The sequence below is a fragment of the Protopterus annectens genome, chromosome 8.part0 (assembly GCF_019279795.1).
Source record: "Protopterus annectens isolate FY-2018-M chromosome 8.part0, PAN1.0, whole genome shotgun sequence".
Classification (NCBI taxonomy): Eukaryota; Metazoa; Chordata; order Ceratodontiformes; family Protopteridae; genus Protopterus; species Protopterus annectens.
The window spans coordinates 345,815,924-345,839,381 of NC_056741.1; the positions used below are offsets into that span (position 1 = coordinate 345,815,924).

At 38.2% G+C, this 23,458-nt stretch overlaps 1 protein-coding gene across 2 annotated transcripts in view; it reads left to right on the forward strand.

Moving 5' to 3' along the window:
• The window catches only part of LOC122808800, a 348,382-nt gene that overhangs the window by 29,843 nt on the left and 295,081 nt on the right, over window positions 1-23,458 (forward strand). For both annotated transcript variants that reach the window (XM_044079849.1, XM_044079850.1), the window contains one exon: window positions 7,232-7,563. In XM_044079849.1, coding sequence (XP_043935784.1) covers window positions 7,286-7,563 — 278 coding nt within the window. In that variant the 5' untranslated portion in view covers window positions 7,232-7,285. The remainder of the gene's footprint in view (window positions 1-7,231; window positions 7,564-23,458) is intronic.

Genomic DNA, 23,458 nt, shown 5'->3' on the forward strand with positions numbered 1-23,458 from the left:
TTAATGCTGAGAAGGAGAGGGTTTTTACAGGGGAGCGGAGTGTATATGAGGAGTTGATGGGAGAGGGACCTGGGTTGGGGTGAATGTCACCGGAAAGAAGGGTGTTGATTAAATGGTGAAGTTGGAAATAAAGGTCATGGGATAGTTTTGTGTATAGATTGTGGGTTGTATATTTGGTGCTAGTTAGGGTTAGGGTGGTGTGATTGTGGATGGGGAAGAGTCTGAATGGGAAGAGAAGGGAGGGGTTATTGAAGTAAAGATGGGGGCTGATGAATGTTGAAGAGTGTTGGTTTTGTTCAGGGATTGAACTAGTAGTGTGAAAGTGGGGTGAATGGATAGTATTGAAGGGTATGGTAAGGTAGGTTAGATAGGATAGAACAAGCAGTAGTAGTAGATGGGTTATAAGTGAGGATGATTTTGCTAGCATAGTTGTAATTTAGGGTTTTAGTTGGGAGGAGGGCTTGAAAAGAGTGGAGTGTATGGTGTAGATGTAAAAGGGTTGTGGTATGAGTTGATTGGGGAGTGGCTAGGAGGGTGAGGTGTGGTATGAGTTGTTAGGGGAGGAGCTAGGAGGGGTGAGAGGTGGGACAAGAGCTAAGTAGGGTGTGGTCAATGGGCTATAAAGCTAGAGGTAGTGGTTGCGGGTGGGAATAGGGGGCAGGGTAGGGGAGCGGAGTGAGCCCGTAGGGCGAATGGAGCTGGAAGAGCTAAGAAAGGAAGACCAAGAGATGAGTGAGCTATGAAAAACAATCAGTGAGGGCAGGAGTAGAAACACAAGGTAAGTAGCCACAGAAGATAGGAGTAGGGCACTGAGTCTAAGAGTGGAATGCAGACATAGAATTCATAAGGGTACGGAGGTAGGATAGGCAGCTGGAGGATTAGTCAGAAAGTTCAGAGCTAAGTAAGAATGAGATATAAGCTAGTTAGTGGGTGGATGCTGTCATCTGCAGACTAAAGTGGGTAATTTGCAGATGTTTGGGACAGCACAGGGGAGAAAGGATGGAGTCTATGGAGCAACAGGTGACTGGGTCGGTGTTGGGCTGCTGGCTAGCGCACGCTGGGTCAAAAACATCAACCAGTGGCACAAAAGACTATGCAGTTTGGTACATACACACGTTAGATGGTTAAGATTCTTGTGGGGAGGCAGGACAGTTTTCCAAATGCACCGCACGATGTCTGAGATAGTTCTTGCTGGTAGGGAACCAGGGTGCTATGCAGCACAGGTGGGATGCCTGGGGTATTGCAGGTATAGACCACAAGACACGTTAGATGGTTTAGATTCTTGTGGGGAGGCAGGACAGTTTTCCAAATGCACCGCACGATGTCTGAGATAGTTCTTGCTGGTAGGGAACCAGGGTGCTATGCAGCACAGGTGGGATGCCTGGGGTATTGCAGGTATAGACCACAAGACACGTTAGATGGTTTAGATTCTTGTGGGGAGGCAGGACAGTTTTCCAAATGCACAGCACGATGTCTGAGATAGTTCTTGCTGGTAGGGAACCATGGTGCTATGCAGCACAGGTGGGATGCCTGGGGTATTGCAGGTATAGACCACATGACACGTTAGATGGTTTCGATTCTTGTGGGGAGGCAGGACAGTTTTCCAAATGAACCGCACAATGTCTGAGATAGTTCTTGCTGGTAGGGAACCAGAGTGCTATGCAGCACAGGTGAGATGCCTGGGGTATTGCAGGTGTAGACCACAAGCCACGCACGGAGCCAGCAACTGAAGGCACGACCAGGGCAGGGGAGGTCAGAGGATGATTTGAAATATGTCTCTACAATTACCCAAGGGCCTAAATGTATGATAGGTGCTAAACCCTGGCATAGAAGGAGTGCTGTTTGCATGAAGGCTTATGTTCAGGCTTCTTTTATTTAGACTCCTAACTTTAAGTAGTGCCTTTGTCATATCTGAATTTGAGTTTGCGTTTGCTATGTTGGAGAGTCATGTTGAATGTTTCTATGTAAAAAAGGTAATACAAGGTAGTAAAAGCTTTAGCCAGTATGGTGAAGCCTTGGTATGAGAGTGCAAGTCATTCATGGTGAAACAGGGAGTATTATATATCATCCCATCACAGGCCTACTCATACTGGATCCCCTTACAATGACACCAACTTAGTCAGTTGCTAAAGCCAGTTATCTAGTCTTGGTATCTAGATGTAATTATTGTTGAAGGTAATAATTGTAGGGTCTTAGGGCATTTGTGATGTAGTGGATCCTGGAACTGAGCAAACAGCTTACAATCACCTTGTTATTATCCAGTCTGATGAGTGAGGAGTGTATATGCCTAAGTATGTTGACACTATGACTAAAGAATTTTTTTTGTGGGCCTTATGGTCTTAGGTCTGCTTTTCTGGTGACTCTTGGGTTAACTGGATGGATTTGCAATATGTGTGAGTGGAAAAGGAAGAGGTAGTGCATTGTCAGCTGGAGGCTGGGATCCAGACATGCTAAAATGTCCTCATTCCTGTTTAGCTGCACACATAATGCCCTTTGGAAAAACTACAGTTAGTAAGAGGAACAGAGGTGGGAGGCAGCATTTTTGTTTGTTAATCTTACATTAACAAAATTCTTATAGTAGCATCTGTATATAATTCTCTCAAACATAACTAACCTGCACCAGTGGAAATTTCCTCAGGAGAGTAAAATGAAGCACCAAAATGTTTAAGACATTTTTAAAAAATATTTACTATCCAACAACACATCAAGATGAGCTCTTTTGTTCTCTTCAGTAATAAAGGACTTCTTCAGAGAATATACTGTTGTACATGGTTCATATTATGCAATAAAATGTTACTTAAAAAGAAACTTCTTAAAATGTCTCTTCATCATGATTTAGACTATATAAATTATTTCTCTACCAATGTTTCAGTCTGTTTCATTTTCATCTCCAGTATTTGTAAAATCACTCTACATGCCATTTGTCTCCCTCATTCCATTATACTAGTTTCATTATTTTATGTGATTAAACATTGCCCAGCATTCCATGCATGTGTACTTCATAGTTCCATGCTTCTCCTTCGACCTCCGCTTTCTCTGTCTGTAGTCTGACCATCACTCATTCTTTGGTAAGAACAACATTCCCAAAGATTGCATCCTTTAGCCTTACTACTAAATTACAACTGTCTGTTTTCATATATACTCATTTGTCCTTATTTCTTACTTTTGGTGGTGAGGTTACAAACTTGTTTTTTCTAAATTTGTAGAATATTCTCTAACCCAAAAATAATGCTGTTTCCTTACATTCTCTTGCCAGCTCACTGTGGGGTATGTTGTACTAGATCTTATAACTAGAGTGTTTATATGCTGAATGTCTTCCAACCTTGCAGATATCATTTACTGCTTTTTCACATTTCCATCACTCAGACTGGGCAGATTAACTACTTGAGTTAAAGCTTTTAGTTTTAATCACTGCTGTCACTTCTTGGTAACGGTAAGCTCTTTTTTCATAATTTTTTTGAATAGTCCTGATAAAATTTAACGTTGGACTCCTTTTAAAAAAAACATTAATTTTGGTTAGTTTTCTTAAGAGATATTTTAGAACAACTGTAGTACAAACAATGAAGTTCTTGTTACACATTCCTTCTGGCTTTCATCTTTTACTCATCCTATGGATTTTCTAAATCTACCAGCTGAATCTTGTAAGACCATCTAATGTCAGGAGGAACCAGTCCAAAATATGTATTTAGTTCATTATCAGACACTTCTGTTTTTTTTTCCACAGTCTATGTTTGTCCTTACATTCCTACCAAGCTCATCATAACACCTAAATGCAAGCTTTTTTATTTACTATGGTTCATAGGTTCTTAGGCGCTTACTAGGCTATTGTCTGTAAAGATCTTAAGACGCTTAGCCATGCATTTCCATGGCAATTTAAAGCTTTATATTTTGCAATACAAATATCCTATGTTGGGCCATATATCTATACATATATATATATATATATATATATATATATTTATATTGGAGTAAGTATGCTTGCCCTATCCATGAGGTTAATGGTGTTAAACTGGGGGTGAACTTAAAGTTTCCCATCCATTTATCCAAATTGTAGTTGAATAGAGTGAGAGCAGTTTTTGTTCTTTATATGGAGTAGAAGATGGATCCACAGAAGTGGTATGTTCTATCCCCCCAGCGTAATCTGTTAATATTGCTAAAAAAACTGAGGTCTTTGAGTGGGTGTTTATGATATTTTCTTGCAAATGTGTAATAGGTTTGATAGGACAGGGTCTGTTGAGAATCTATATGCAAGGCAGAGGTTGCCTCTCAATAGCTTTTATGATCTTGAGAAGAGAGACAAGGCTTTGAGTTTGTCTGCTTATTTAGGCCATTGATTTTTTTTTAGCAAGAAAGCATTGTGGTTGTTTTATTTGTGACAAGTATTCAGACTGATACATGCTGAAAGGAACATAAGACTCAATGATCGGTCTAATGAGTGCTGCACACAGTGGAACAATTATGTCCCTGTATCTAGACCACTTACTTCTATATATAAACTATGCAATGAAAAAGGACTTTGTTTCAATAGTGGATACATGGTAATCAAAGGACAGTTCATTGTTGACATAGGTTCCCAGTGCTCTAACTACAGAATAAATTTTCAGGGAGGTGTTGTTAATGTGATAGTTACAAAGGGAGTCATACTTGCCAAAGTATGCAATTGTACATTTCTTGGCATTTTGGTTTAGTTCATGGTTTTGACACCAACTATTTGTCTGGGGCAGGCCCTCTTATAGCATCCTGGTGTCTTCTGGGGAGTTTATGATTGCACCAAGTTTGCAGTCATCTGCATGCTTGCTCAGCTACAAACCCTTAACATTAGTTTGACTTCTGAGGACTCATGAATAAATGCCAAGGAGGGGTGGCCCAATGACTGAACCCTGGAACATTCCACTAGTGAAAGGTCTTTTGGAGGTGGGATAGCTCCCCACCCTTACTTTATGGGTGCTGTTTGTTAACCAAGGTGTTATCCAATATGTTACTTAGGGGTTAACACTTATCCAGGAGAGTTTATCTATGATGCTTGAGTATGAGATGGTACTAAATGCCTTTTCATGGTCCAGATATGTAGTGTGCACTGATTTGTCTTCTCCCATTGCCTCTGTGACTTTCTCAAAGAAATCAGCCAGATTAGTTAGGCAGGACCTGCCCTTGGCAGATCCAAAGTGAGTTGAGACAAGAGCCTGTAGGTTACCTATATCCCTATTTATTAGTTCCGTAATGATCCTTTCTATTGCCTTACAGATGAGATGGATCAGGCTAATGGGGCTATAATTTCCTGCTGGGTACATCCTCCATTCATCCAGCACAAAGCTTGTTTTGAAGCTGATATTGAATAACTTCTGTCAGTGGTTTGAGAAGCCTTGTTTCAGGCTAATCAGTTGGCAACTAGTATGTTATCCAGCCCCCCCCCCCCACCCTGAGAAGTAAAATTCTTGGGTTTACATTGTGCCTTGAGGATGTATTCTTTGTAGACCTGGGGAGAGGGGGAAGATTTTTCAATATTGAAGGGGAGGGTAAAGTTAGAAAAGAATTTATCTACTAGTAGATTAGTTATGTCCTCTGGGTCTGTATGTATGTGATATCATTTGCTATTCTTTCTGCACAGCACTGGGCCTTGTTTCTGAGAATTCTAACATATTAAAGAAGTGTTTGTGGTTATCTTTTGCCTGGGTGACTATTTTTTTACCTCATATCTGGCCTTGATTGATTTAGTCAGGATCTGGAGTTTCTTGTTTAGTTTAGTTTAACAAGAGCATTTTGGCTTCTTGAGACTGAGATTTATTTTTGTATACAGTGAGCTTTATTTCTTTTGTTATAGAGCATGTTTATACTAGGTTCTTCCACGGGGGGGGGGGGGGGGGGTATTTTAAATTTGGTGTTGTATTTGTTTCTGAAGGGGACTGTGTATCTTTGCAACTATTTACATATGCACAGAATTTGGCAGTAAAGGATTCTCCATAAGCAGTGGTAATTCTCAATGTGGAAGGGGCTTTTGAATCTAGCTAGGTCACTCAGTTTTAGTGGATTAGCCTTAACAAATTCTTTGAATACTGAGGCTTTGGCAGATGCTTCAGGCTTCAGTCTTTAGTCTTAAGGTGTATGGAAATGACCTGTGGTCTAATATGGCCAGAAATTAGGTTATAATTGGTGGGGAGCAGAACTGCTCCATACTGGTAAGGACCAAGTCCAGGATTTTATCGTTCCTGTTTGACTAACTGGCTGAGAGGATTTGTATTGATGAAATCTAGAAATCTCTTGGCATACATGTTTGAGAACACATAAATATCCACATTTATGGAGGGATAGTTAAAACTGCTTAGGAGAATGTTGTTTTGCTTAATAGATAGGGACGCCATAGTGGTTACATAGGAGTTATGGACCATGGGGGACTTAGAGGGGGACCTGTAATTAGCTAGGTGGTCATGGAGGAGTTCTTGATCATTGGCTTGTCTAGCAAGACTGCAGGTGAGATTTTGTTGAATAACAAGCATTGAAGCCCTGCACTGACAGAGTGCTTTTGGTGGTCTTTTACCAGGTCCCTGTAGCAATGCATATATCAACATTTTCCAGGGCAAGTAGGGCTTGTACAGTGTGCATTTTATTTTGTTAAGGCTCCTAGCAATGAACAGCAATACCTTTGTGTTGTCTGGAGTCAGTCTGGTTATGTTGGAGGCTGACATGTTTTAAAAAAGACACTACAGGGGTGCACAAGGTATTAGCCAGTATATGAAAACTTGGGGAGAGAGGTGTAGGTCATACCTAGCAAAGCAGTTATCATTGTCTACCGCTTCCATCCAGGCTAATATATATTGTGCTCACTTTGAATGATACCAGAATCTAAGCCAATTATTGAAGTCAGTTATCTTTTGTTCATAATGCAACATAATTCTTAGTTGTAGTAGAATACTGTTCACAGCTAGGTCCATAACTGCTGCACACACACATTCCGAAAGTGCCATCATGTCTTTCTTCATATAGTCCAGGAAGGTACATTTCAAGTTATTTAGTATCTATGTGTACAATGACTGTGTCATAACAGATAGATAAACAGCTAGATACAGACAGACTAGATTGCTACAGTTAAAACATTTTTCATTTGTCATACTTTGTGCTTTCAATTACGTCTCTGATGTGACTCACAGAATTTACAAATTTAAAGTACTACTGTAAATTAGAGTTTTCAATGCATTTTTTTATGTAACAGTTCATCTCTGTGATTCATTGACAGGTATTTCATTTGTTAGAGGATATATAGAGTCTTCACATCACATTTGGTACAGTCATGACGCCTCCACATGATCACTGGAAGTCGCTGAGGGCCCTGCTGCTAATAATAGGACTGATCATGTTAGTGGTTGGAGTCTTGTGTTTCCCCAACATCAAAACAGCAGGAGTTAGCATCCTCATTACTGGGGTAGCCATCATATTTTTGTCACTGCTGAGTCGGTTTGTGTTCACCTGTAAGAAACACGGCCCAAGAACAACTCCATGGGATGTGGATAAGGTTTGCTGCAGACAGGCAAACTCTACCAATTCACCATCGACACAGTTTGAGGAGAGGTAAGTATTATCTATATATTCATAATAGAAAATGAAATCCATACTGCAGAAAAGGACCAAAACAGTCTGAAAGTGGGAACTTAAAGTGGGCAGCAGCATGAAAAGGAATAAGAAAAATGGAATGATCACTAGCCTGGATGAATGGCTTTGTGGGCACAATCTAACATTTTTTTTCCTGTAGAGGATAAGGTAGACTAGAACTTGGAGTTCAGGGTGTTTACTTTAACACACACACACACCATGAAAGCCTTACAGGTTCTCAACCCATGAGAGCAATATGTTCCTAACTCAGCAGTCTGTGCCAGGATTTTATTTATTTATTACATTTGTTAACCGGGTTATGTCTGACTGGGCCAGCAGCCCATTTTCAGCAGAGGTTGGGGGAGAAATGCTCCACAAACAGTAACAAAGCTTACATTAACTATAATTAATATAATACAGTAGATAGTATAGAATACAAACAATAGTACACATGTATACAGAGTCTGTAAACTTAAACAGAAATACTAATTACAAAGACTATTGTTAAGTTAGAAATACTAATTACAAAGTGTGCACAAAATAAAATAAAATCAGAGGCAGTATGTATAAATATTAACAGTGGGCGGCCACGGTGGTGCAGTGGTTAGCATTGTCACCTCACAGCAAGAGGTTCTCCGGTTCGATCCTTGGCTGGGGTGCCTTCTGTGCAGAGTCTGCATGTCCTCCCTGTGGTCGCGTGGGTTTTCTCGGGGTGCTCCAGTTTCCTCCCACATCCCAAAGACATGCTGCAGGTGGATTGGACACTCTAAACTGGCCCTAGGTGTGAGTGCGTGTGTGTGTGTGCGTGCCTTCTGTGGAAGGTTGGGTGCCGGGCTGGCAACTCGACACTGTAAAACTCCACTGCCAATCATGAGTGGACAGGTGATCTGCTGTGGCGACCCCTAACTGGGAAAAGCCGAAAGAAGAAGAAGTGATGAAAGTGATTTTTATGAATGGATTTGTTGTCCTGTATGATTGCCTAAATTTCTGTTAATAACAACAACATGTTAATGTTAACTAACATAAAGCAAGTGAATTCTTGTGCTTGAAAAATGTACTGCCATGTTCAGTTATTTATAATTTTTAAAGATTCTTATTAACATTTTGCAACAGCAGAATGAATGAAAAAGAAGAATTACCATGCATGTTAGAAGAAGAGGAAAACTCTCTATCCTAATTGAGTGATATAGTTATTAACTTTATAGTAAACTATGAAATGTCTGATATTATTCTAGTTGGTTGGCTTATAGTCATACTGAGCACATGACCCGTAATCAGAGGAGAACTGAGGAGACAAAGAACTTTCAATAATCAAAAAGTGCATAACTTAGTTCAAAGTGGTATACGAGTTTTCAGTATCAGATAAAAGGAATTCACAGCATCATCTCACACAGAATATAGACAAATCCAAAATTAGGCAATGTTTGTGGAAAGTCAGGTGATATTAGGACTCAATTCTCACTCATGACAAGGATATAAAGGTTCAGTGTGATTTGGTTTCATAAGTCAATTAAAGGAAGATAGGAAATTGAGAAAACATGTAAGTGATACTCTCTTGGGGCAGGGGTGGGAATGAGTCTTATACATTGCTTGGGAGAATTATTGCAGTAAACATGATGATACCACTGGTAATCTTCACCTACTCCATGACATACAGATAGATCCTAGAGGGAAAAGGCTCCAACAGAGGCAAAGAGACATAGGAGACTGGATCAATAAAAGCAAGAGGGAAAGAGTGAGCAAGGCAAAAATAAGAATGAATAAGAAAAGGGGATCTGCAGGCTCCTGCAAACCCCAACATATTCACTGACAAGTTACATCCTTCATTGAATAGAAACAGAAGAGAAGGAGGTTATGCAAAAGAGATTAAGGGGGAGGGCACATGGAGAAGCTTAATGAAGGACATGACTGAAGCAGCACTGAAAGAACTGGGATGCAAGATGTGGGTGGAGGGAACTGCAGAAAACTCAGGGGAACAGAAGGGTGGAGGTGTAGATAAGGAAGAAAAATGTAGAAATCTTAAGGAGAAGTGGGATAGCTCAAGAGGAAGACTTGATATGAGGAGAAAAAGATGGTGGGGGAAAAATGTAAAACAAATGAGAAATTAATACATAAATACAGAATATCAGAGGTCCATGTGTAACTACTTAGCACTCAGGGACAGCTGGAAAAACAATACCAAGGGAGCAACAGGAAAAAGGAACAGGCATGAATGGAGGGTAAAAAGAGAGAGGATGGCACCATGGAGGAAATGGAAAAGGTTTGGGAAGCAAAGGATCAAACAGACCTATGAAGTGTTAAGGGAAACAATTGGCATTGGCAAAAACCAGAGAATGAGAAAGAACTGGAGAAAAGACAAAGGATGGAAGGGAATTGCAGGATACTGGCAGAAGACAATTTGGACAGTGAGAAATATGTACAGAAAGTACCCAGAGTTAGAGACCTAAGCCTGAGAATACTGCATAGATGGTATATGACACCATAAGATTGATAAAGGAAGGCAGAAAGGAAGATAGCAGATGCTGGAGTTGTCAGGAAGAAGAGGCAGGAATGATACAAATGTTATGGGACTGCTGGTAGGCACAAGAAGCATAGAAGCAGGTACAGATGACTTGGAGAAACATATTTCCAAAGGAAGCAGGGCATAATCTGGAATTCTATAAATGAGGCATAAAGAAAGAGGACAGCATCAGGAAATAAAGAGAAATGAACCTTGCCATACTGCTGAGTACTGAAGTTAAAATCATTATCACTCAAAATTGGAAAAGGATAAAAATGGCAGAGGAGCAATCAGAGGCATAGCTGGATTCTCTCTCCATAGTGGCACTCCACCTCCCCAGCTGTTCCTTTGAAGAGCAAAACAAAAAAATCAAAATAAAAAAGTCTGCTCCTTGTACTGGCACACCAACCAGGTGGCCAGACATATACATGCCCCATCCCATCTGCTCCAACTTATCAAAGGAATTCCACAATCAGGAACATGGTGTTCCTGAAATGCAGGAGCCAATCAGGTCCCATTTCTGCATCCTGCACCAAAACGTCCTTCCTCAGGTTTTGATTTAAATAATAATAATAATAATTATAATAATAAGAACAAAACAATAAAAATATATTTTTTCTTTTAAACTAGCAATTGTTTGCTACAAATGTAGCAAGAAGTTGCTACAGTCTATGCCTCATGCAGAGTACTACAGCCCTCAGATGTTATAGTTAGAAAAAAAAAGTAAAAACAAATCTTTTTTTTATCTTTTAAAATATAGCAAGCAGTGCTACAGTTTATTTCCACAAGGACTGCCGCAGAACTCAGGTTTTACTTTAAAAAAAGAAAGAAAGATTTTTTTTTTCATTTTAAACTGTAGCAAACTGCTTGCTACAAATCTAGCAAGCAGTTTCTCAGTTTAGTCCACACACAGAGCACTGCAGCATTCAGGTTTGATTGCCAATGCATTAAAGAGATGCACTAAGGAGCAATTGGGATGATAGATTAGTTGTACAATCCAGTTCACTGACACTTTGCACTAGGGACAATTGCTCCTGTTGCCCCACCCTAGCTACACTACTGGGAGAAAGACTTATACAAGAGGTTCCTCAGCATGGGGAGAAGATATCAGAAACAAACTAGAGTGAGGAAAGGATGGGGGGACTAAAAAGTCAATGGAAAGAAGTATTAGAATACTAAACAGTAAAAATCATTCTAGGAGGGAAGAGATGGAAAATCTAATGGTAACCTGGGGGGGGGGGGGGTAGGGATAGTGTAGGAAATGAAGCAACCAACTTCTTATGAGATATGATGCACCATGCATGAGGATTGCATATGAATGTAATTTTCTGTATGATGTTGACCTAAATTGTTAGATGTAAGCACCAAGTTTGGGCTTTGTCCAATGGAAAAGATTAGATGTACTGTAGTTAAGGATATAAATGGAACTGGGTCAATCACTGATCGTGTAAAGAGTACCATGCATGAGGATTGCACTATTGAGGTGCTATGGAAATTTGTTTTGTGCAATAAAGTGTAATATTTAAAAAAATTTAAGGGAGTTGGGAAGGAAAATATCTGACAGCAAAGGAAGTAAAGTGGGAGACATATGAATTCTATCCAAAGCATTCTGTCTTTACTCTGGGAACAAAAATGTACTGCTTCACCAAATGGGGAGATCCACACCTGCTGACATTTAGATCCTCCAGAAAGATAGTGCCTGAAGCACTCTCTCCAAAGTGTTAACAAAAATGTGTTTGTTGTGTTTTAGGTCTGGTGTGAGATCATGGTTATATGAATTTTGTTTCACCCTTAAAGATGTGTTGTCTGTTCCCAGAGGTCCATGCAACCATGGCTGAAAAGATCTAATACATCATTCTGAAAATGTGCCAAGAGAGAAAATAAATGTAAAACCATACACAGTGCCAGAGTCCCAAAGAAAAGCAATATGTGAAAAAGTGAAAAAAGTTTCTTTAGGAGTTCCTCAGCAAATGGAACAGGCCAGCTCTATAATCCCAAATTTAGATAGCTCCACAAGATTTTGCAGTCATTATCAGAAATGAGTGCCATATCCAAATTTGACATTTATCCAATGCCCCAAGTGGATGAAATGATAACAATACTAGGCAAAGCAAAGTTTTTGAGCACGCCAGGTTTAATCAAGGGGGTGCACAAAACACCAAATAGCAGCAATTCCCAAAACAGGGTAATCAACTAAAAAGTAGGAAAACCACATTAACACCAAGCCTTGGAAGTAAATCCTTTAATACACCGACTAAGCGCTTTCACCAAATAATTGGCTTCCTCCAATTATTTGGTGAAAGCGCTTAGTCGGTGTATTAAAGGATTTACTTCCAAGGCTTGGTGTGGTTGCTGGTGTCTTGAAGCAGTGGTCGTGTTTTTCTACTTTTTAATCAAGGGGGTACTGGTAGACTATCCTCACCCCTGATGTCAAGGAAAAGATGGCATTCTTCACCACTGAAGGTCTTTTTTATTATACTGTCTCACCTTTGGAACTGATGGAGCTCCTGCCACTTTTTAAAGGCTCATGGATAAAGTTCTGAACCTCATTTACATTGATGAAGTAGTCACTTATTCAGAAATCTTGGATCCGTACATACAAAGTGCAAACCATTTCAGACTTTCAGACTCTTTCAGATAGGCAAAACTTAAAGATAATGGTGCTGGAAATGAGCTTTGTAGGACACAAACAAGATCCATTGGGTATGATAATTAAATGCCAGGCAAACAAAATACAAGCTGTCAAAGCTGTCATGTAATACTACCAAATGAACAGAGAAGGAATAATTAGAACTATCAGGTTACTATGCATTTTTTTCCAGATTTGCTAACATAGTCTGTCCTCTGACAGACCTCGCCAAAGGTCACGCACTATCAAAACTATGTGAACCATAGAAGCAGAAGTTTTTAACCAGCTGAAAGCTATCTTGTGCTCGGAGACAATCTTGGGTGGCCTGACTTTACTAAACCTAATGTAGTGCATATAGATGCTTCCAAAGTAAGGATAAGAGTAAGTAGTATAGATCACACCATCTGCTACCTATGTAGGAGGACAAGTAAGGGTGAGATAAGATTCCCTGCCATAGAATGAGAATGTCTTGTTATTGCAATATGGGTTCTGTTCAGTGATGGTTGATGTACCCCTACAGTGGTTGCACAAAGAAGTGGAATGTGAACATCAAGATATGTTGATAGCCTTGGTTGTTACAGCCCTTTAATTTCATCTTAAGTGAAGTACAACTTATCTCTATGGCATTTTCCAGAAAATACCAATTTTAACCTTAAAATAACAGGGTGCCATGAAATAGCATGTAGTCATTTTAAATTTTTAGAATTCAGTTCCCCCTTGCTGGCCATCATGTCGGCATTGCTATTTTATTTTATTTATCCTTTGTTGACATGTTAGTCCTACAAGGTTAGTAGTTTCATTTAAGGGGCGGTATTTATACTACTAGGGGAAATTTGGTCAGGGCATCAGGGAACGTCACATATGATGTTTGTTGTGAGTGGGAACCATTTTGTAGGAACATTTCCTGTTTCTGTTCCAGGTGTAGAGGCAGCCCTGAGGAACAGGAAAGCAAATGGAGAGAGAAAGAGATGATGGAGTGGTGAAAGAAATGAAGGAGAAAGCAAATATAGAGACTGGAGAATTTATGCAGGATTCTGAGGGAATGTTTCAAGGAAGCCTGTTGATGGATGTATAATTACAACCCTCCAATTGGGAGGGTTGCAGATGATTTACTTAAAGAAATGGTAGTGCAGAGTGAACCAGAAAATGAAGGCGATGTTTCCGGAGGGGAGTGGGGGCATTATGGAGAAAATACAAAAGTAGGATGCAGAAACAATCCTGAAGAATAATGGTGAGATGGAAAAGAAAACATATCCAGAGAAAGTAAAAGAAGGCAAAAGTGGAATAGCAGAAAATAAGACAGAAGAAAATGAAAAACAGAAGTACATGGTTAAGGATTCAAAGTAAAGAAGACAAAAAAATAGGTATGAAGTATGGGACAATTTAACAGTTCCTTTGGGTGTAAATGCACATGAGGTAATAGCATTTATTCTTATTAACAAAGAGACATTTTATGTCATTATATTTGAAAATGTTTTTGCAGTAGAAATTTTTCCTGGAGATTATGAAAAAAGAAACACTGTAACCTGTTGAATCTTTATGTGATAAAATCATTTAACAGGAAAACAAAAAGAAGATTCATGTACAATTTCAAACAATGGTAGAAAGGCTTTATCTAAAGAAGTACTGGACATTGCAAACATTTATGACAAAAGGGTTTATGGACTGATAGCTGGGATTATACAATTGTGTTAAAAATAGAAACAGAAAAAAATCATACATATACCATGCATGATAAATGTGGAGGGGAACAGAGGTACTGTAAAATACTGGGGACATCCTTGTGTCTTTTGTGAGAAAAAAATGACATTTCATAAGTAACTGTGACAAAAAATGTTATATTTGTGGGAAATGGGACATAATGCAAACACTGTGAATTGAAAAGTTATAAATGTAACAAAATTGGACATGTATAGATGGATTGCAAAAATTAATATAATGGTAAAGAAAAAGAAAGGGAAGAAAATGAACAAAGAGAAAACAAAGAGAAAAAAAATTAAAAGTAATAGACATAGAAGGCAAAATAGATGAGAAAAAAACAATAAAACAGACATTAAAGAAGGTTCTGAAAAAAGTGATGAAGAGGACATAAACTCGGAAGTAGAAAATTAAAAAAGAAGAATTCTATTGGTAAAAGGGTAAAAGACAGAAAAAGATAAGTACAAAGGAAAACAGAAAGGAAATGGTTGGAAAAGAATGCTTACAGCTAAAGATTGGGGCTTGGTATAATGGTTAAGGTGTTTGACTCACAAACAGAAGGAACAGTGTTTGATTATCACCTTTGGGAAGGAAATTGGTTAGACTTAGAATGGGTATGAAATGTATACAAATTTAAAAGCCTGGCAAAACAATATTTTTTAAGACTTTAAATGTAGGTTTTATGTATAAAGAATTATGTTGTGGAATACTTAAATTCATATGGATGAAGGAAGACAGAAGAGAATTAAAAAACTGGAGACCAATATTACTGAATAATAATGATTATAAGATCTTTATGAAAATAATGCAAAAAGAGATTTGAAACTAAAATGGAAAATATTATGGAAGGTAGCATATATAGTATAAAGGGTAAGGGCTGTCAAGCATTATTAATGATAGTTACAGAAATTGTGGATGATACTATGAACAGAAAAGAAGAAGTGAAAAGTATGATAAGAGATCTTAATAATGCATTTGACACAAACTGGACAAGAAATATTATGGGTAATAATGAAAAAAAATAAGTGAGAAAGTTAGGAAATTATGTATGTCAGTGAATAGTAATAATAAAGTAAAAATACTTGTAAGTAGCTGGTTAAGGCAAGAGGTACATATGAAGAGTAGTGTGAGACAAGGATGTTTGATGAGTTGTATACTCTTTGCATTAATTATTAATGTGATAATATGTGAAATAAATTGGTTAGACTTAGAATGGGTATGAAATGTATACAAATTTAAAAGCCTGGCAAAACAATATTTTTAAGACTTTAAATGTAGGTTTTATGTATAAAGAATTATGTTGTGGAATACTTAAATTCATATGGATGAAGGAAGACAGAAGAGAATTAAAAAACTGGAGACCAATATTACTGAATAATAATGATTATAAGATCTTTATGAAAATAATGCAAAAAGAGATTTGAAACTAAAATGGAAAATATTATGGAAGGTAGCATATATACTATAAAGGGTAAGGGCTGTCAAGCATTATTAATGATAGTTACAGAAATTGTGGATGATACTATGAACAGAAAAGAAGAAGTGAAAAGTATGATAAGAGATCTTAATAATGCATTTGACACAAACTGGACAAGAAATATTATGGGTAATAATGAAAAAAAATAAGTGAGAAAGTTAGGAAATTATGTATGTCAGTGAATAGTAATAATAAAGTAAAAATACTTGTAAGTAGCTGGTTAAGGCAAGAGGTACATATGAAGAGTGGTGTGAGACAAGGATGTTTGATGAGTTGTATACTCTTTGCATTAATTATTAATGTGATAATATGTGAAATAAATTTAAAAATAAAGGAGTTGGGGGATATAAGACCTGAAGGGTTAAGAACTCCAGTTCTGTTAACGTGTGCAGATGATGTTATAATAATTGCAAAAAAAACAAAATTTGGATAAAAGAAGTAATAATTTGCACAGATGAGTGTCTAAAGATGATAGGAACCCAGGTTGATAGCAAACTGACTTTTGACCAACATATTGCATCTGTTGTATGGAAAGCTTTCTACATGGCCCACCTCATTAGTAAAGGTATCTCATCCAGAGACAAGGTGGTCATAACATCCCTGTATTCTTCCCTTATAAGACTAGTTATTGAATACAATGCCCCTTTTGGCATGTACCTCGCAAAGCACATGCAGCAGCTGGAGAGACCACAGAGATTTCTCACCCAGAGAATCTAGGGCCTCAAACATCTACCCTACACAGATAGGCTAAAAGCCCTGTCCCTCTACTCAGTCTCTTACAGACTCCTCAGAGGTGACCTCTGTCTGGCATACAAAGCAATCTCAGACCCCGCCCTAATGGGACTGCTGCATGTCGCAAGTCAAGCTCCACTCGAGTAACCTGCAAGCGAGAGCTCAACCTGGTCTGTGATATAATCAATAGGACTTGTTGGCGGGACAGATTTGTGTCCCAGAGACTCTCCCTTTTGTGGAATAGACTCCCTCTCCTTGTAAAGTAGAGTACCTCATTAAACCTTTTTAAGTACAACCTGGATAACTGGATGGGGAACAGAAAATACACCCCCTGGGATTCTACCTATGTCCCTGCTGGACAGTGGAATAGGGTGCTGACTTGTTGGAACATGGGCTAAACTCTTGGCTCGGCTTGTAAGGGTCTCGGGGCCAATAGCTAGTGATGTCCTATGATCCTATGATCCTATGGGATAAAGAGAAAAGTAGAGGATTAGGTGATGCAGTAAAGATCAGGGATATATTTTTTACAATGAAAGAAATTTCTGTGTTAGGTATAAAAATTGGGAATAAAGATGTAAGTAGAATTCAATGAAAAAAAAAACAATAGAAGAAATAAAGCAAACATGTTTTTCCTGGAGAATATATAAATTATCATTCAGAAAGAAATCTTATTTGATAAATTCAGTACTGATGGGAAAATAGCATACTTAAGTACAATTTTGTTACCAACAGTATTTGAAAAAGAATTATTGCAGATATTTTTTTCATTTATATTGGGTTCTAGATTAAACCCAATAAAAAGAAGAGTTTGTATGTAAATAAAGAAAGATGTTTAGGGTTATTAACTCAGTGGTATATGCTGTTTCATTAAATCTGAGCAAAGTATTAAAGTGGATAAATGAAAAAAAGATAAGAGATTAGTAGCAAAACTGTATAAATATAAGTATGCTAAAATTTGAGGTATGGTAAAAAAGAGCAAAAGCGAAAAAGGGTGTATAAATAAAGAAATAAAATGTTACCAAGAAAGAAAATTGTGGAAAATAAAAATTGATAATATAGAACAAGATAGAAAAATATGGTATAAGAATGTAATGATAAAACATTGCTATCTAAAACCATGGGAAAATCTTACAGATGAAAAAATAAAGCTGTAAAAATAAAAAGCAAAGGTGCAATCAGAAAGTAGAATGTCAAGATTTTTTTGGAGACAAGTAATAGATAAATTGCCAGCAAGAGAAAATATACTGTATAAAAAAGTGATAGAATATGTTTACATTGTGAAGAAGAAACAACGGAACATGTGTTTTTGAAATGTAAAATAGTAAACTAGTTATGGGGAAACTATATAAAGAAGACTTTTTGATGATATAAAAGAAGTAATTAACATAAACATTGATACGATTAAATATGCATATTATAAGAATAGAAGTAAAGAATATGCTAAAAGAATAGATAAAAAAAGATATTGTATGTAGTATGAGTTACATGGAATGAAAGAATAAGTACAATTATGTTTGATGGTAAATGGATTTTAACAACAATATTAAGTAAAATCAGATGATGGTTATGGAAAAAGGAGTTAGGGTCTAATAGGGATGAACATTTAACATGCTTGTAAAGGAAGTTATGAGTATGTGTAAACATCTTTCTATATTTATATATTTGTACATATGTAAATATTTGTAAATATGCAAATATTTTGTAAATATGAGTTATTTTTGTATATAAATAAATGACTCCTATAATCTGTATTCATGGAAGTGCTAGCTGTGAATATGACTGCACATTCCATTCCTAGGGCAGTGGTAGCTAAGAGGACAGTGAGTGGCATGGAAAAATTATGGAAGGAGAAGAGGTGAATGACAGTTTGCAGGGAGATGTATGTAGAGTAACAGAAGATTCAGAGATCAGTTTCCAAAATAATTTGCTGAGTCAGAGGAGATACAAAAGAAGAATGCCTTTTTACAACCCCTGCAGTCGGGAGGGTCGCAGGTTGATATATTGCAGGAGATGTTAAACCAAAGTGAACCAGAAAATGAAGGATAGGACTCCTGGGGAGTGAAAATGGAAAAATACAGGAGGAAGAGTCAGAGGTAATCATAAAAGAGGACATTACACAGAAGAAAAAAAAATGTGGAGACAGAAGAAAGAAAAAAGAGATGACAGTGTGAAAAAAAATTGTGGTAAGAATAAAAAGTAAAAAGAATAATGAATTGAAGAATATCGGTGGACGGTTGGCATAATGGTTAAGGCGTTCACCTTGCAGACACAAAGTGCAGGGTTTGAGTGTCACATGGGGTAACTGGCTAGGCTTAAAATGACCCACAAGAGCAGTTAGCTTAGTACAAATCTATGAACCTATGTATAAAAAAAAGCCGAGTATGTCTATTATCCGGTTTAAGCACAACCTAGACCAATGGATGGGGAACAGGAAATTTACACTCAGCCTGGCACTCATGTTCCCTATGGACAAAGGTAGCTCATAAATGCCTGGCTAAAAATGTCCTGTTTTGATAAATAACATCATTATTCTTTTGAGAAAACTTGGCTAGGCTTAGAAAGGCCACCTTGGTCATTTGCTTAATACTACTCTATAAATCAATGAATACATACAGGGTATGGGACACTGTAATATCACATTTGGGTGTGAATATCCAAGAGGTAAGAGCTTGTATTTTGATAAATAAAGAGACATTTTGTTACATTATTTTTAGATTGTTCATGAAAAAGAAAGTTTTATGTGAGTATGAAAAGAGACAGAATGATAATCCTTGGAATAGTTATGGAGTAAAAGTTTTTTTCCAAGAAATGAAAAAAAAATACATGCACACTTTTGAACTGAAGTAGAAAGAAAGACTTTGAAAAGACATTCTAAAAACATTTATAAAGAATTGATGGATATTTCAAACGTTTATAACAACAGGAATGGGACTGCAATGTTGTTTTGAAAATGGAAATGGAAAAATTGTACCCATTCTAAGTGTTATAGATGTTGATGGTAATAGGAGTGAAATATTGAGTAGAACCAAAAACATTTTTTTGTGGGAAAGAAAGAAATCTGGTGAATAATTGTGATAAAAAGTATTATATATGTGGAAAAACAGGACATGATGCAAAGAAATATGAACCTGAATGCTGAAAATGTAAACCAATTGGACATCTATGGGTGGACTGTAAATCTGACATCTGGTGAATAACTGTGATTAAAAATAATATATATGTAGGAAAACAGGACATGATGCAAAGAAATTTGAACTTGAATGCTATAAATGTAAACCAACTGGGCAACTATGGATGGACTGTGGTTATGGAAAAAGAGTGGGGGACTAGTTTGATTTAAAATGTATAAAGATGAAAAATTACAATGGCGGGGATCAAAAACCCACAAATATGAACAGATTTTAAAAATTGCTCTTAAAAACTTTGGAAGTGACTAGAGCAACAAATTTTACATCACTATGAATTTTCTGAATAATATGAAGTCTGAAAATATAATGCCTGTCATTATTTAATGTGTACAACCCCCAATGGTTTGTCAAAAGGCCATAAAATTAATGAAGAACAGACAGGAAGTATGAGGCAAGAATCTGGACTTCTGTGAAATTTTGGGCATTTATGGGCTATGCCATTAGTTGATAAGCATGTTTCATGACAACAGGAAAAATTAAAGAACTGCTTGGAAGAGTAGAGTAGGTACTCTGTTTTTGAAAGTCTGCTATTGAATTAAATTGTGATTTTTAAGGAAGCATCTTCATACCTGAATTTCTCTTCCGAGGTTAGGACTAAATTATTTCTAATTCACAAAGCCTTTGCTGTCTGGAAGATTTAAATGGTGCTAGTAACCTAATTTGTTATTTTACTCAATGATAGTAATATTCCAGAAGGGATGTGATAAAATACTTAACTATCCCCTTCAATGATTGAATTTTGTAGCCTAAAACTCTGTGTTAATTTGTGTCTTCAGTGGTAAATTATGTTGTTGCAAGATGTAATGGCTTTCTCCTTTCTGAGTCTTAGAGACGTCAATCTTTTGTTATTAAAGTTGGGAAAAATACTCTTTTAACATGCATATGTGTACTATCATACAGTGGAAGGGTTATTAGTTTCACATGTAAAGTACATGATGCAGGCCTTCACATATAGGTTCATAGGTAGGTACTAGGCTATCTTCCCGAAGGCATTTATAAGCCTAGCCAGAATGTGTTGGCTTTCACCGCCCCCTTAGATTAGTTCCCTGCGCCTCTGTCCAGCAGACCCATTGAAGTGATCCCTAGGGTAAACTTTCTGTTTCCCATCCACTCGTCAAGGTTTCTCTTGAAGAAGGTTAGCGAGGAGCTCTACCTAATGTAGATTGGAATCTTGTTCCAGAGCATGGGAATCTCTGGGATAGGAATCTATCCCTCCAGCACATCCTATTTATTGTTGTGGTGAGGTTTAGATCCCTGGAGCATGTGGTTGGAGGGGATATGGTTTTCTTTAGGTGGAGCATGTCCATCAATTCTGGGTTGGACATGACCTTATATGTCAGGCAGAGATCACCTCTGAGTAGGCGGTATGCAACCGAGTACAGCTGGAGTTTCTTCAGTCGAGCTGCATAGGGCATCTGCTTGAGGCTGGTGATCCTCTTGGTGAGGTACTTCTGTGGTCTTTCCAGTTGTTGCAGATGTCTTGTAAGGTACATCCCAAATGGGGCATTGTACTCTATGATGGGTCTGATGAGTGATGCATAGAGGGGCCCAATGACCTCTTTCGATCTGGATGCAAACCCTTTTATGATTAGATGGGCCACATAGAAGGATTTTCTAACCAATTTGGCAATGTGATTATCAAAGGAGAGGCTACTATCTACTTGGGTCCCCAGATCCTTTATTACATCTTCCATATTTAGGGGGCTACCACCTATGTGGTAGTTTGTGGGTACTTTGTTTTTTCCAAAGGGGATGACTATGCAGTTTTTGGCATTTAGCTTGATGCCATGGTTTTGTCACCAAGTATCTGTCTCAGTGAGACCCTTTTGGAGGATGTCTGTGTCAGCCGGAGAGTCAGTTATAGCCCCTAGTTTGCAGTCATCTGAAAACTTGGTCAGCCATAGTCCTCCAGTGTTTGCCTGTACCTCTGAGAAGTATATGCTGTACAGGAGGGGTCCTAGGACCGAGCCCTGGGAAACGCCACTTGTAACCGGTTTAGAGTCAGACCTAGCTCCCATAACTCTTACCATGTGGGTTCTGTCTGTGAGCCAGTTGGCAACCCATCTCATGATGTAGGGGTTTATGTTCACGCTGGTGAGCTTGTCTATAATACCTGAGTGGGGAATGGTGTCAAAGGCCTGTGCAAGGTCTAGGTAAGCTGTGTGGACCACCATTCCCTCATCTATAGCCTTGGTAACTGTCTCAAAGAAGTCCACCAGGTTTAGGAGTCATGGTTCAGTGTTTGGAGGTTTCCTATGTCTCTGTTAATGAGATCCATGATGATGTGCTCCATAGCTTTACAGACCAAGCTAGTCAGGCTTATAGAGCGATAGTTCCCAGGGTCCGTTGTGGCTCCACCTTTGTGGAGTGGAATAACTGTTGCTGTGAGCCACTCTGTGGGCATGTAGCCTGTGGAAAGGGTGAGTTTAAACAGTGTGTTTAGGTGAGGGGTTAGTTCATCTTTGAGCTCATGTAGGACGCAGCCTGTGACACCATCCGGTCCCATTGATGCTGTGTTTTTGGCTTTGGAGAGGGCTATTTTAACCTGAGTGTCTGTGATTTCAGGGGCACTACATTCTTCTGGTATAGTTATGGGCCCTTTTGGGGATGAGGGGGGGGGGGTGAAGTTTGCACTGAACCTGTCTGCCAGGATGTTGGCTATATCAGTTGGTTCAGTGTATTTTGTGCCATTCTGCACTAACTCCAAGCAGATCTGAGAATTGCCACTTAGATTTTTGACATAACTAAAGAATGCCTTGTGGTTATCTTTAGAGTCCATGGCAATTTTTTCTTTAGAAGCTAGCCTTGGATGATTTTATGAGGGAACGTAGTTTCTTGCTGATACTGATCAGGGATGTCTTCCCTTCTTGGGATTTTACTATTATGTACTAGTTTCCTCCCTCTATTGTATAGCTTGTTTATGGCAGGAATCCACAAGACTGGTTTCCTTTTCTTGGAGGAGTGAGTCTTGGTTTTGTTTGGGATAGCACGATCCATGCATTCTTGTAGGTGCCCGTAGAGTGCATTTCTGGGCTGAAATCACTCCTCCAGGGAGTCACTGCCTCAAACTCACAGCCACAATTTTTCTTGGACGTTATTAAAACAATCGCCCTGGAACAGATAGTGCATGCTCCAACCAGAGGATCAAACATACGGAATCTGGTACTCACCAAGAAAGAAGAGTATTGCACATCCCCACCACCACCACCATGTCACATCCTCACAAGTGAGATCGGATCACAAAACTGTCTCCTTTGAAGTAAAAATCAACCCAGAAAAATCAGCTAAACTAGTAACAGTTAGGAACTATTCCATGGCAAACTTGATCCTATTCAGTGGCATTTTGTCAAAATTCAAAGCTCCCCCTAGCCTCAAGACCACAGCTATCTATACAGAATAGAGTCTCTATCCAAACATGTAAATGGCAGAAGAGACTGCCATACCTACCAGAAGTAAACCCAAAACAAACATTAAATACACATCCCAGTGGTGGAATCCTCACCTAAACAGGGTATATAATAAAAGAAATTAACTCGTTACCAAAATCAAGAAGCCAACTGCCTTAAGGATAAGTGCTCTTTTATAAAACTAAATAAAAACTAAGAGGTCTGAATAAGTTCAACAAGGTCAAGTACAATGCCAGTATTTCT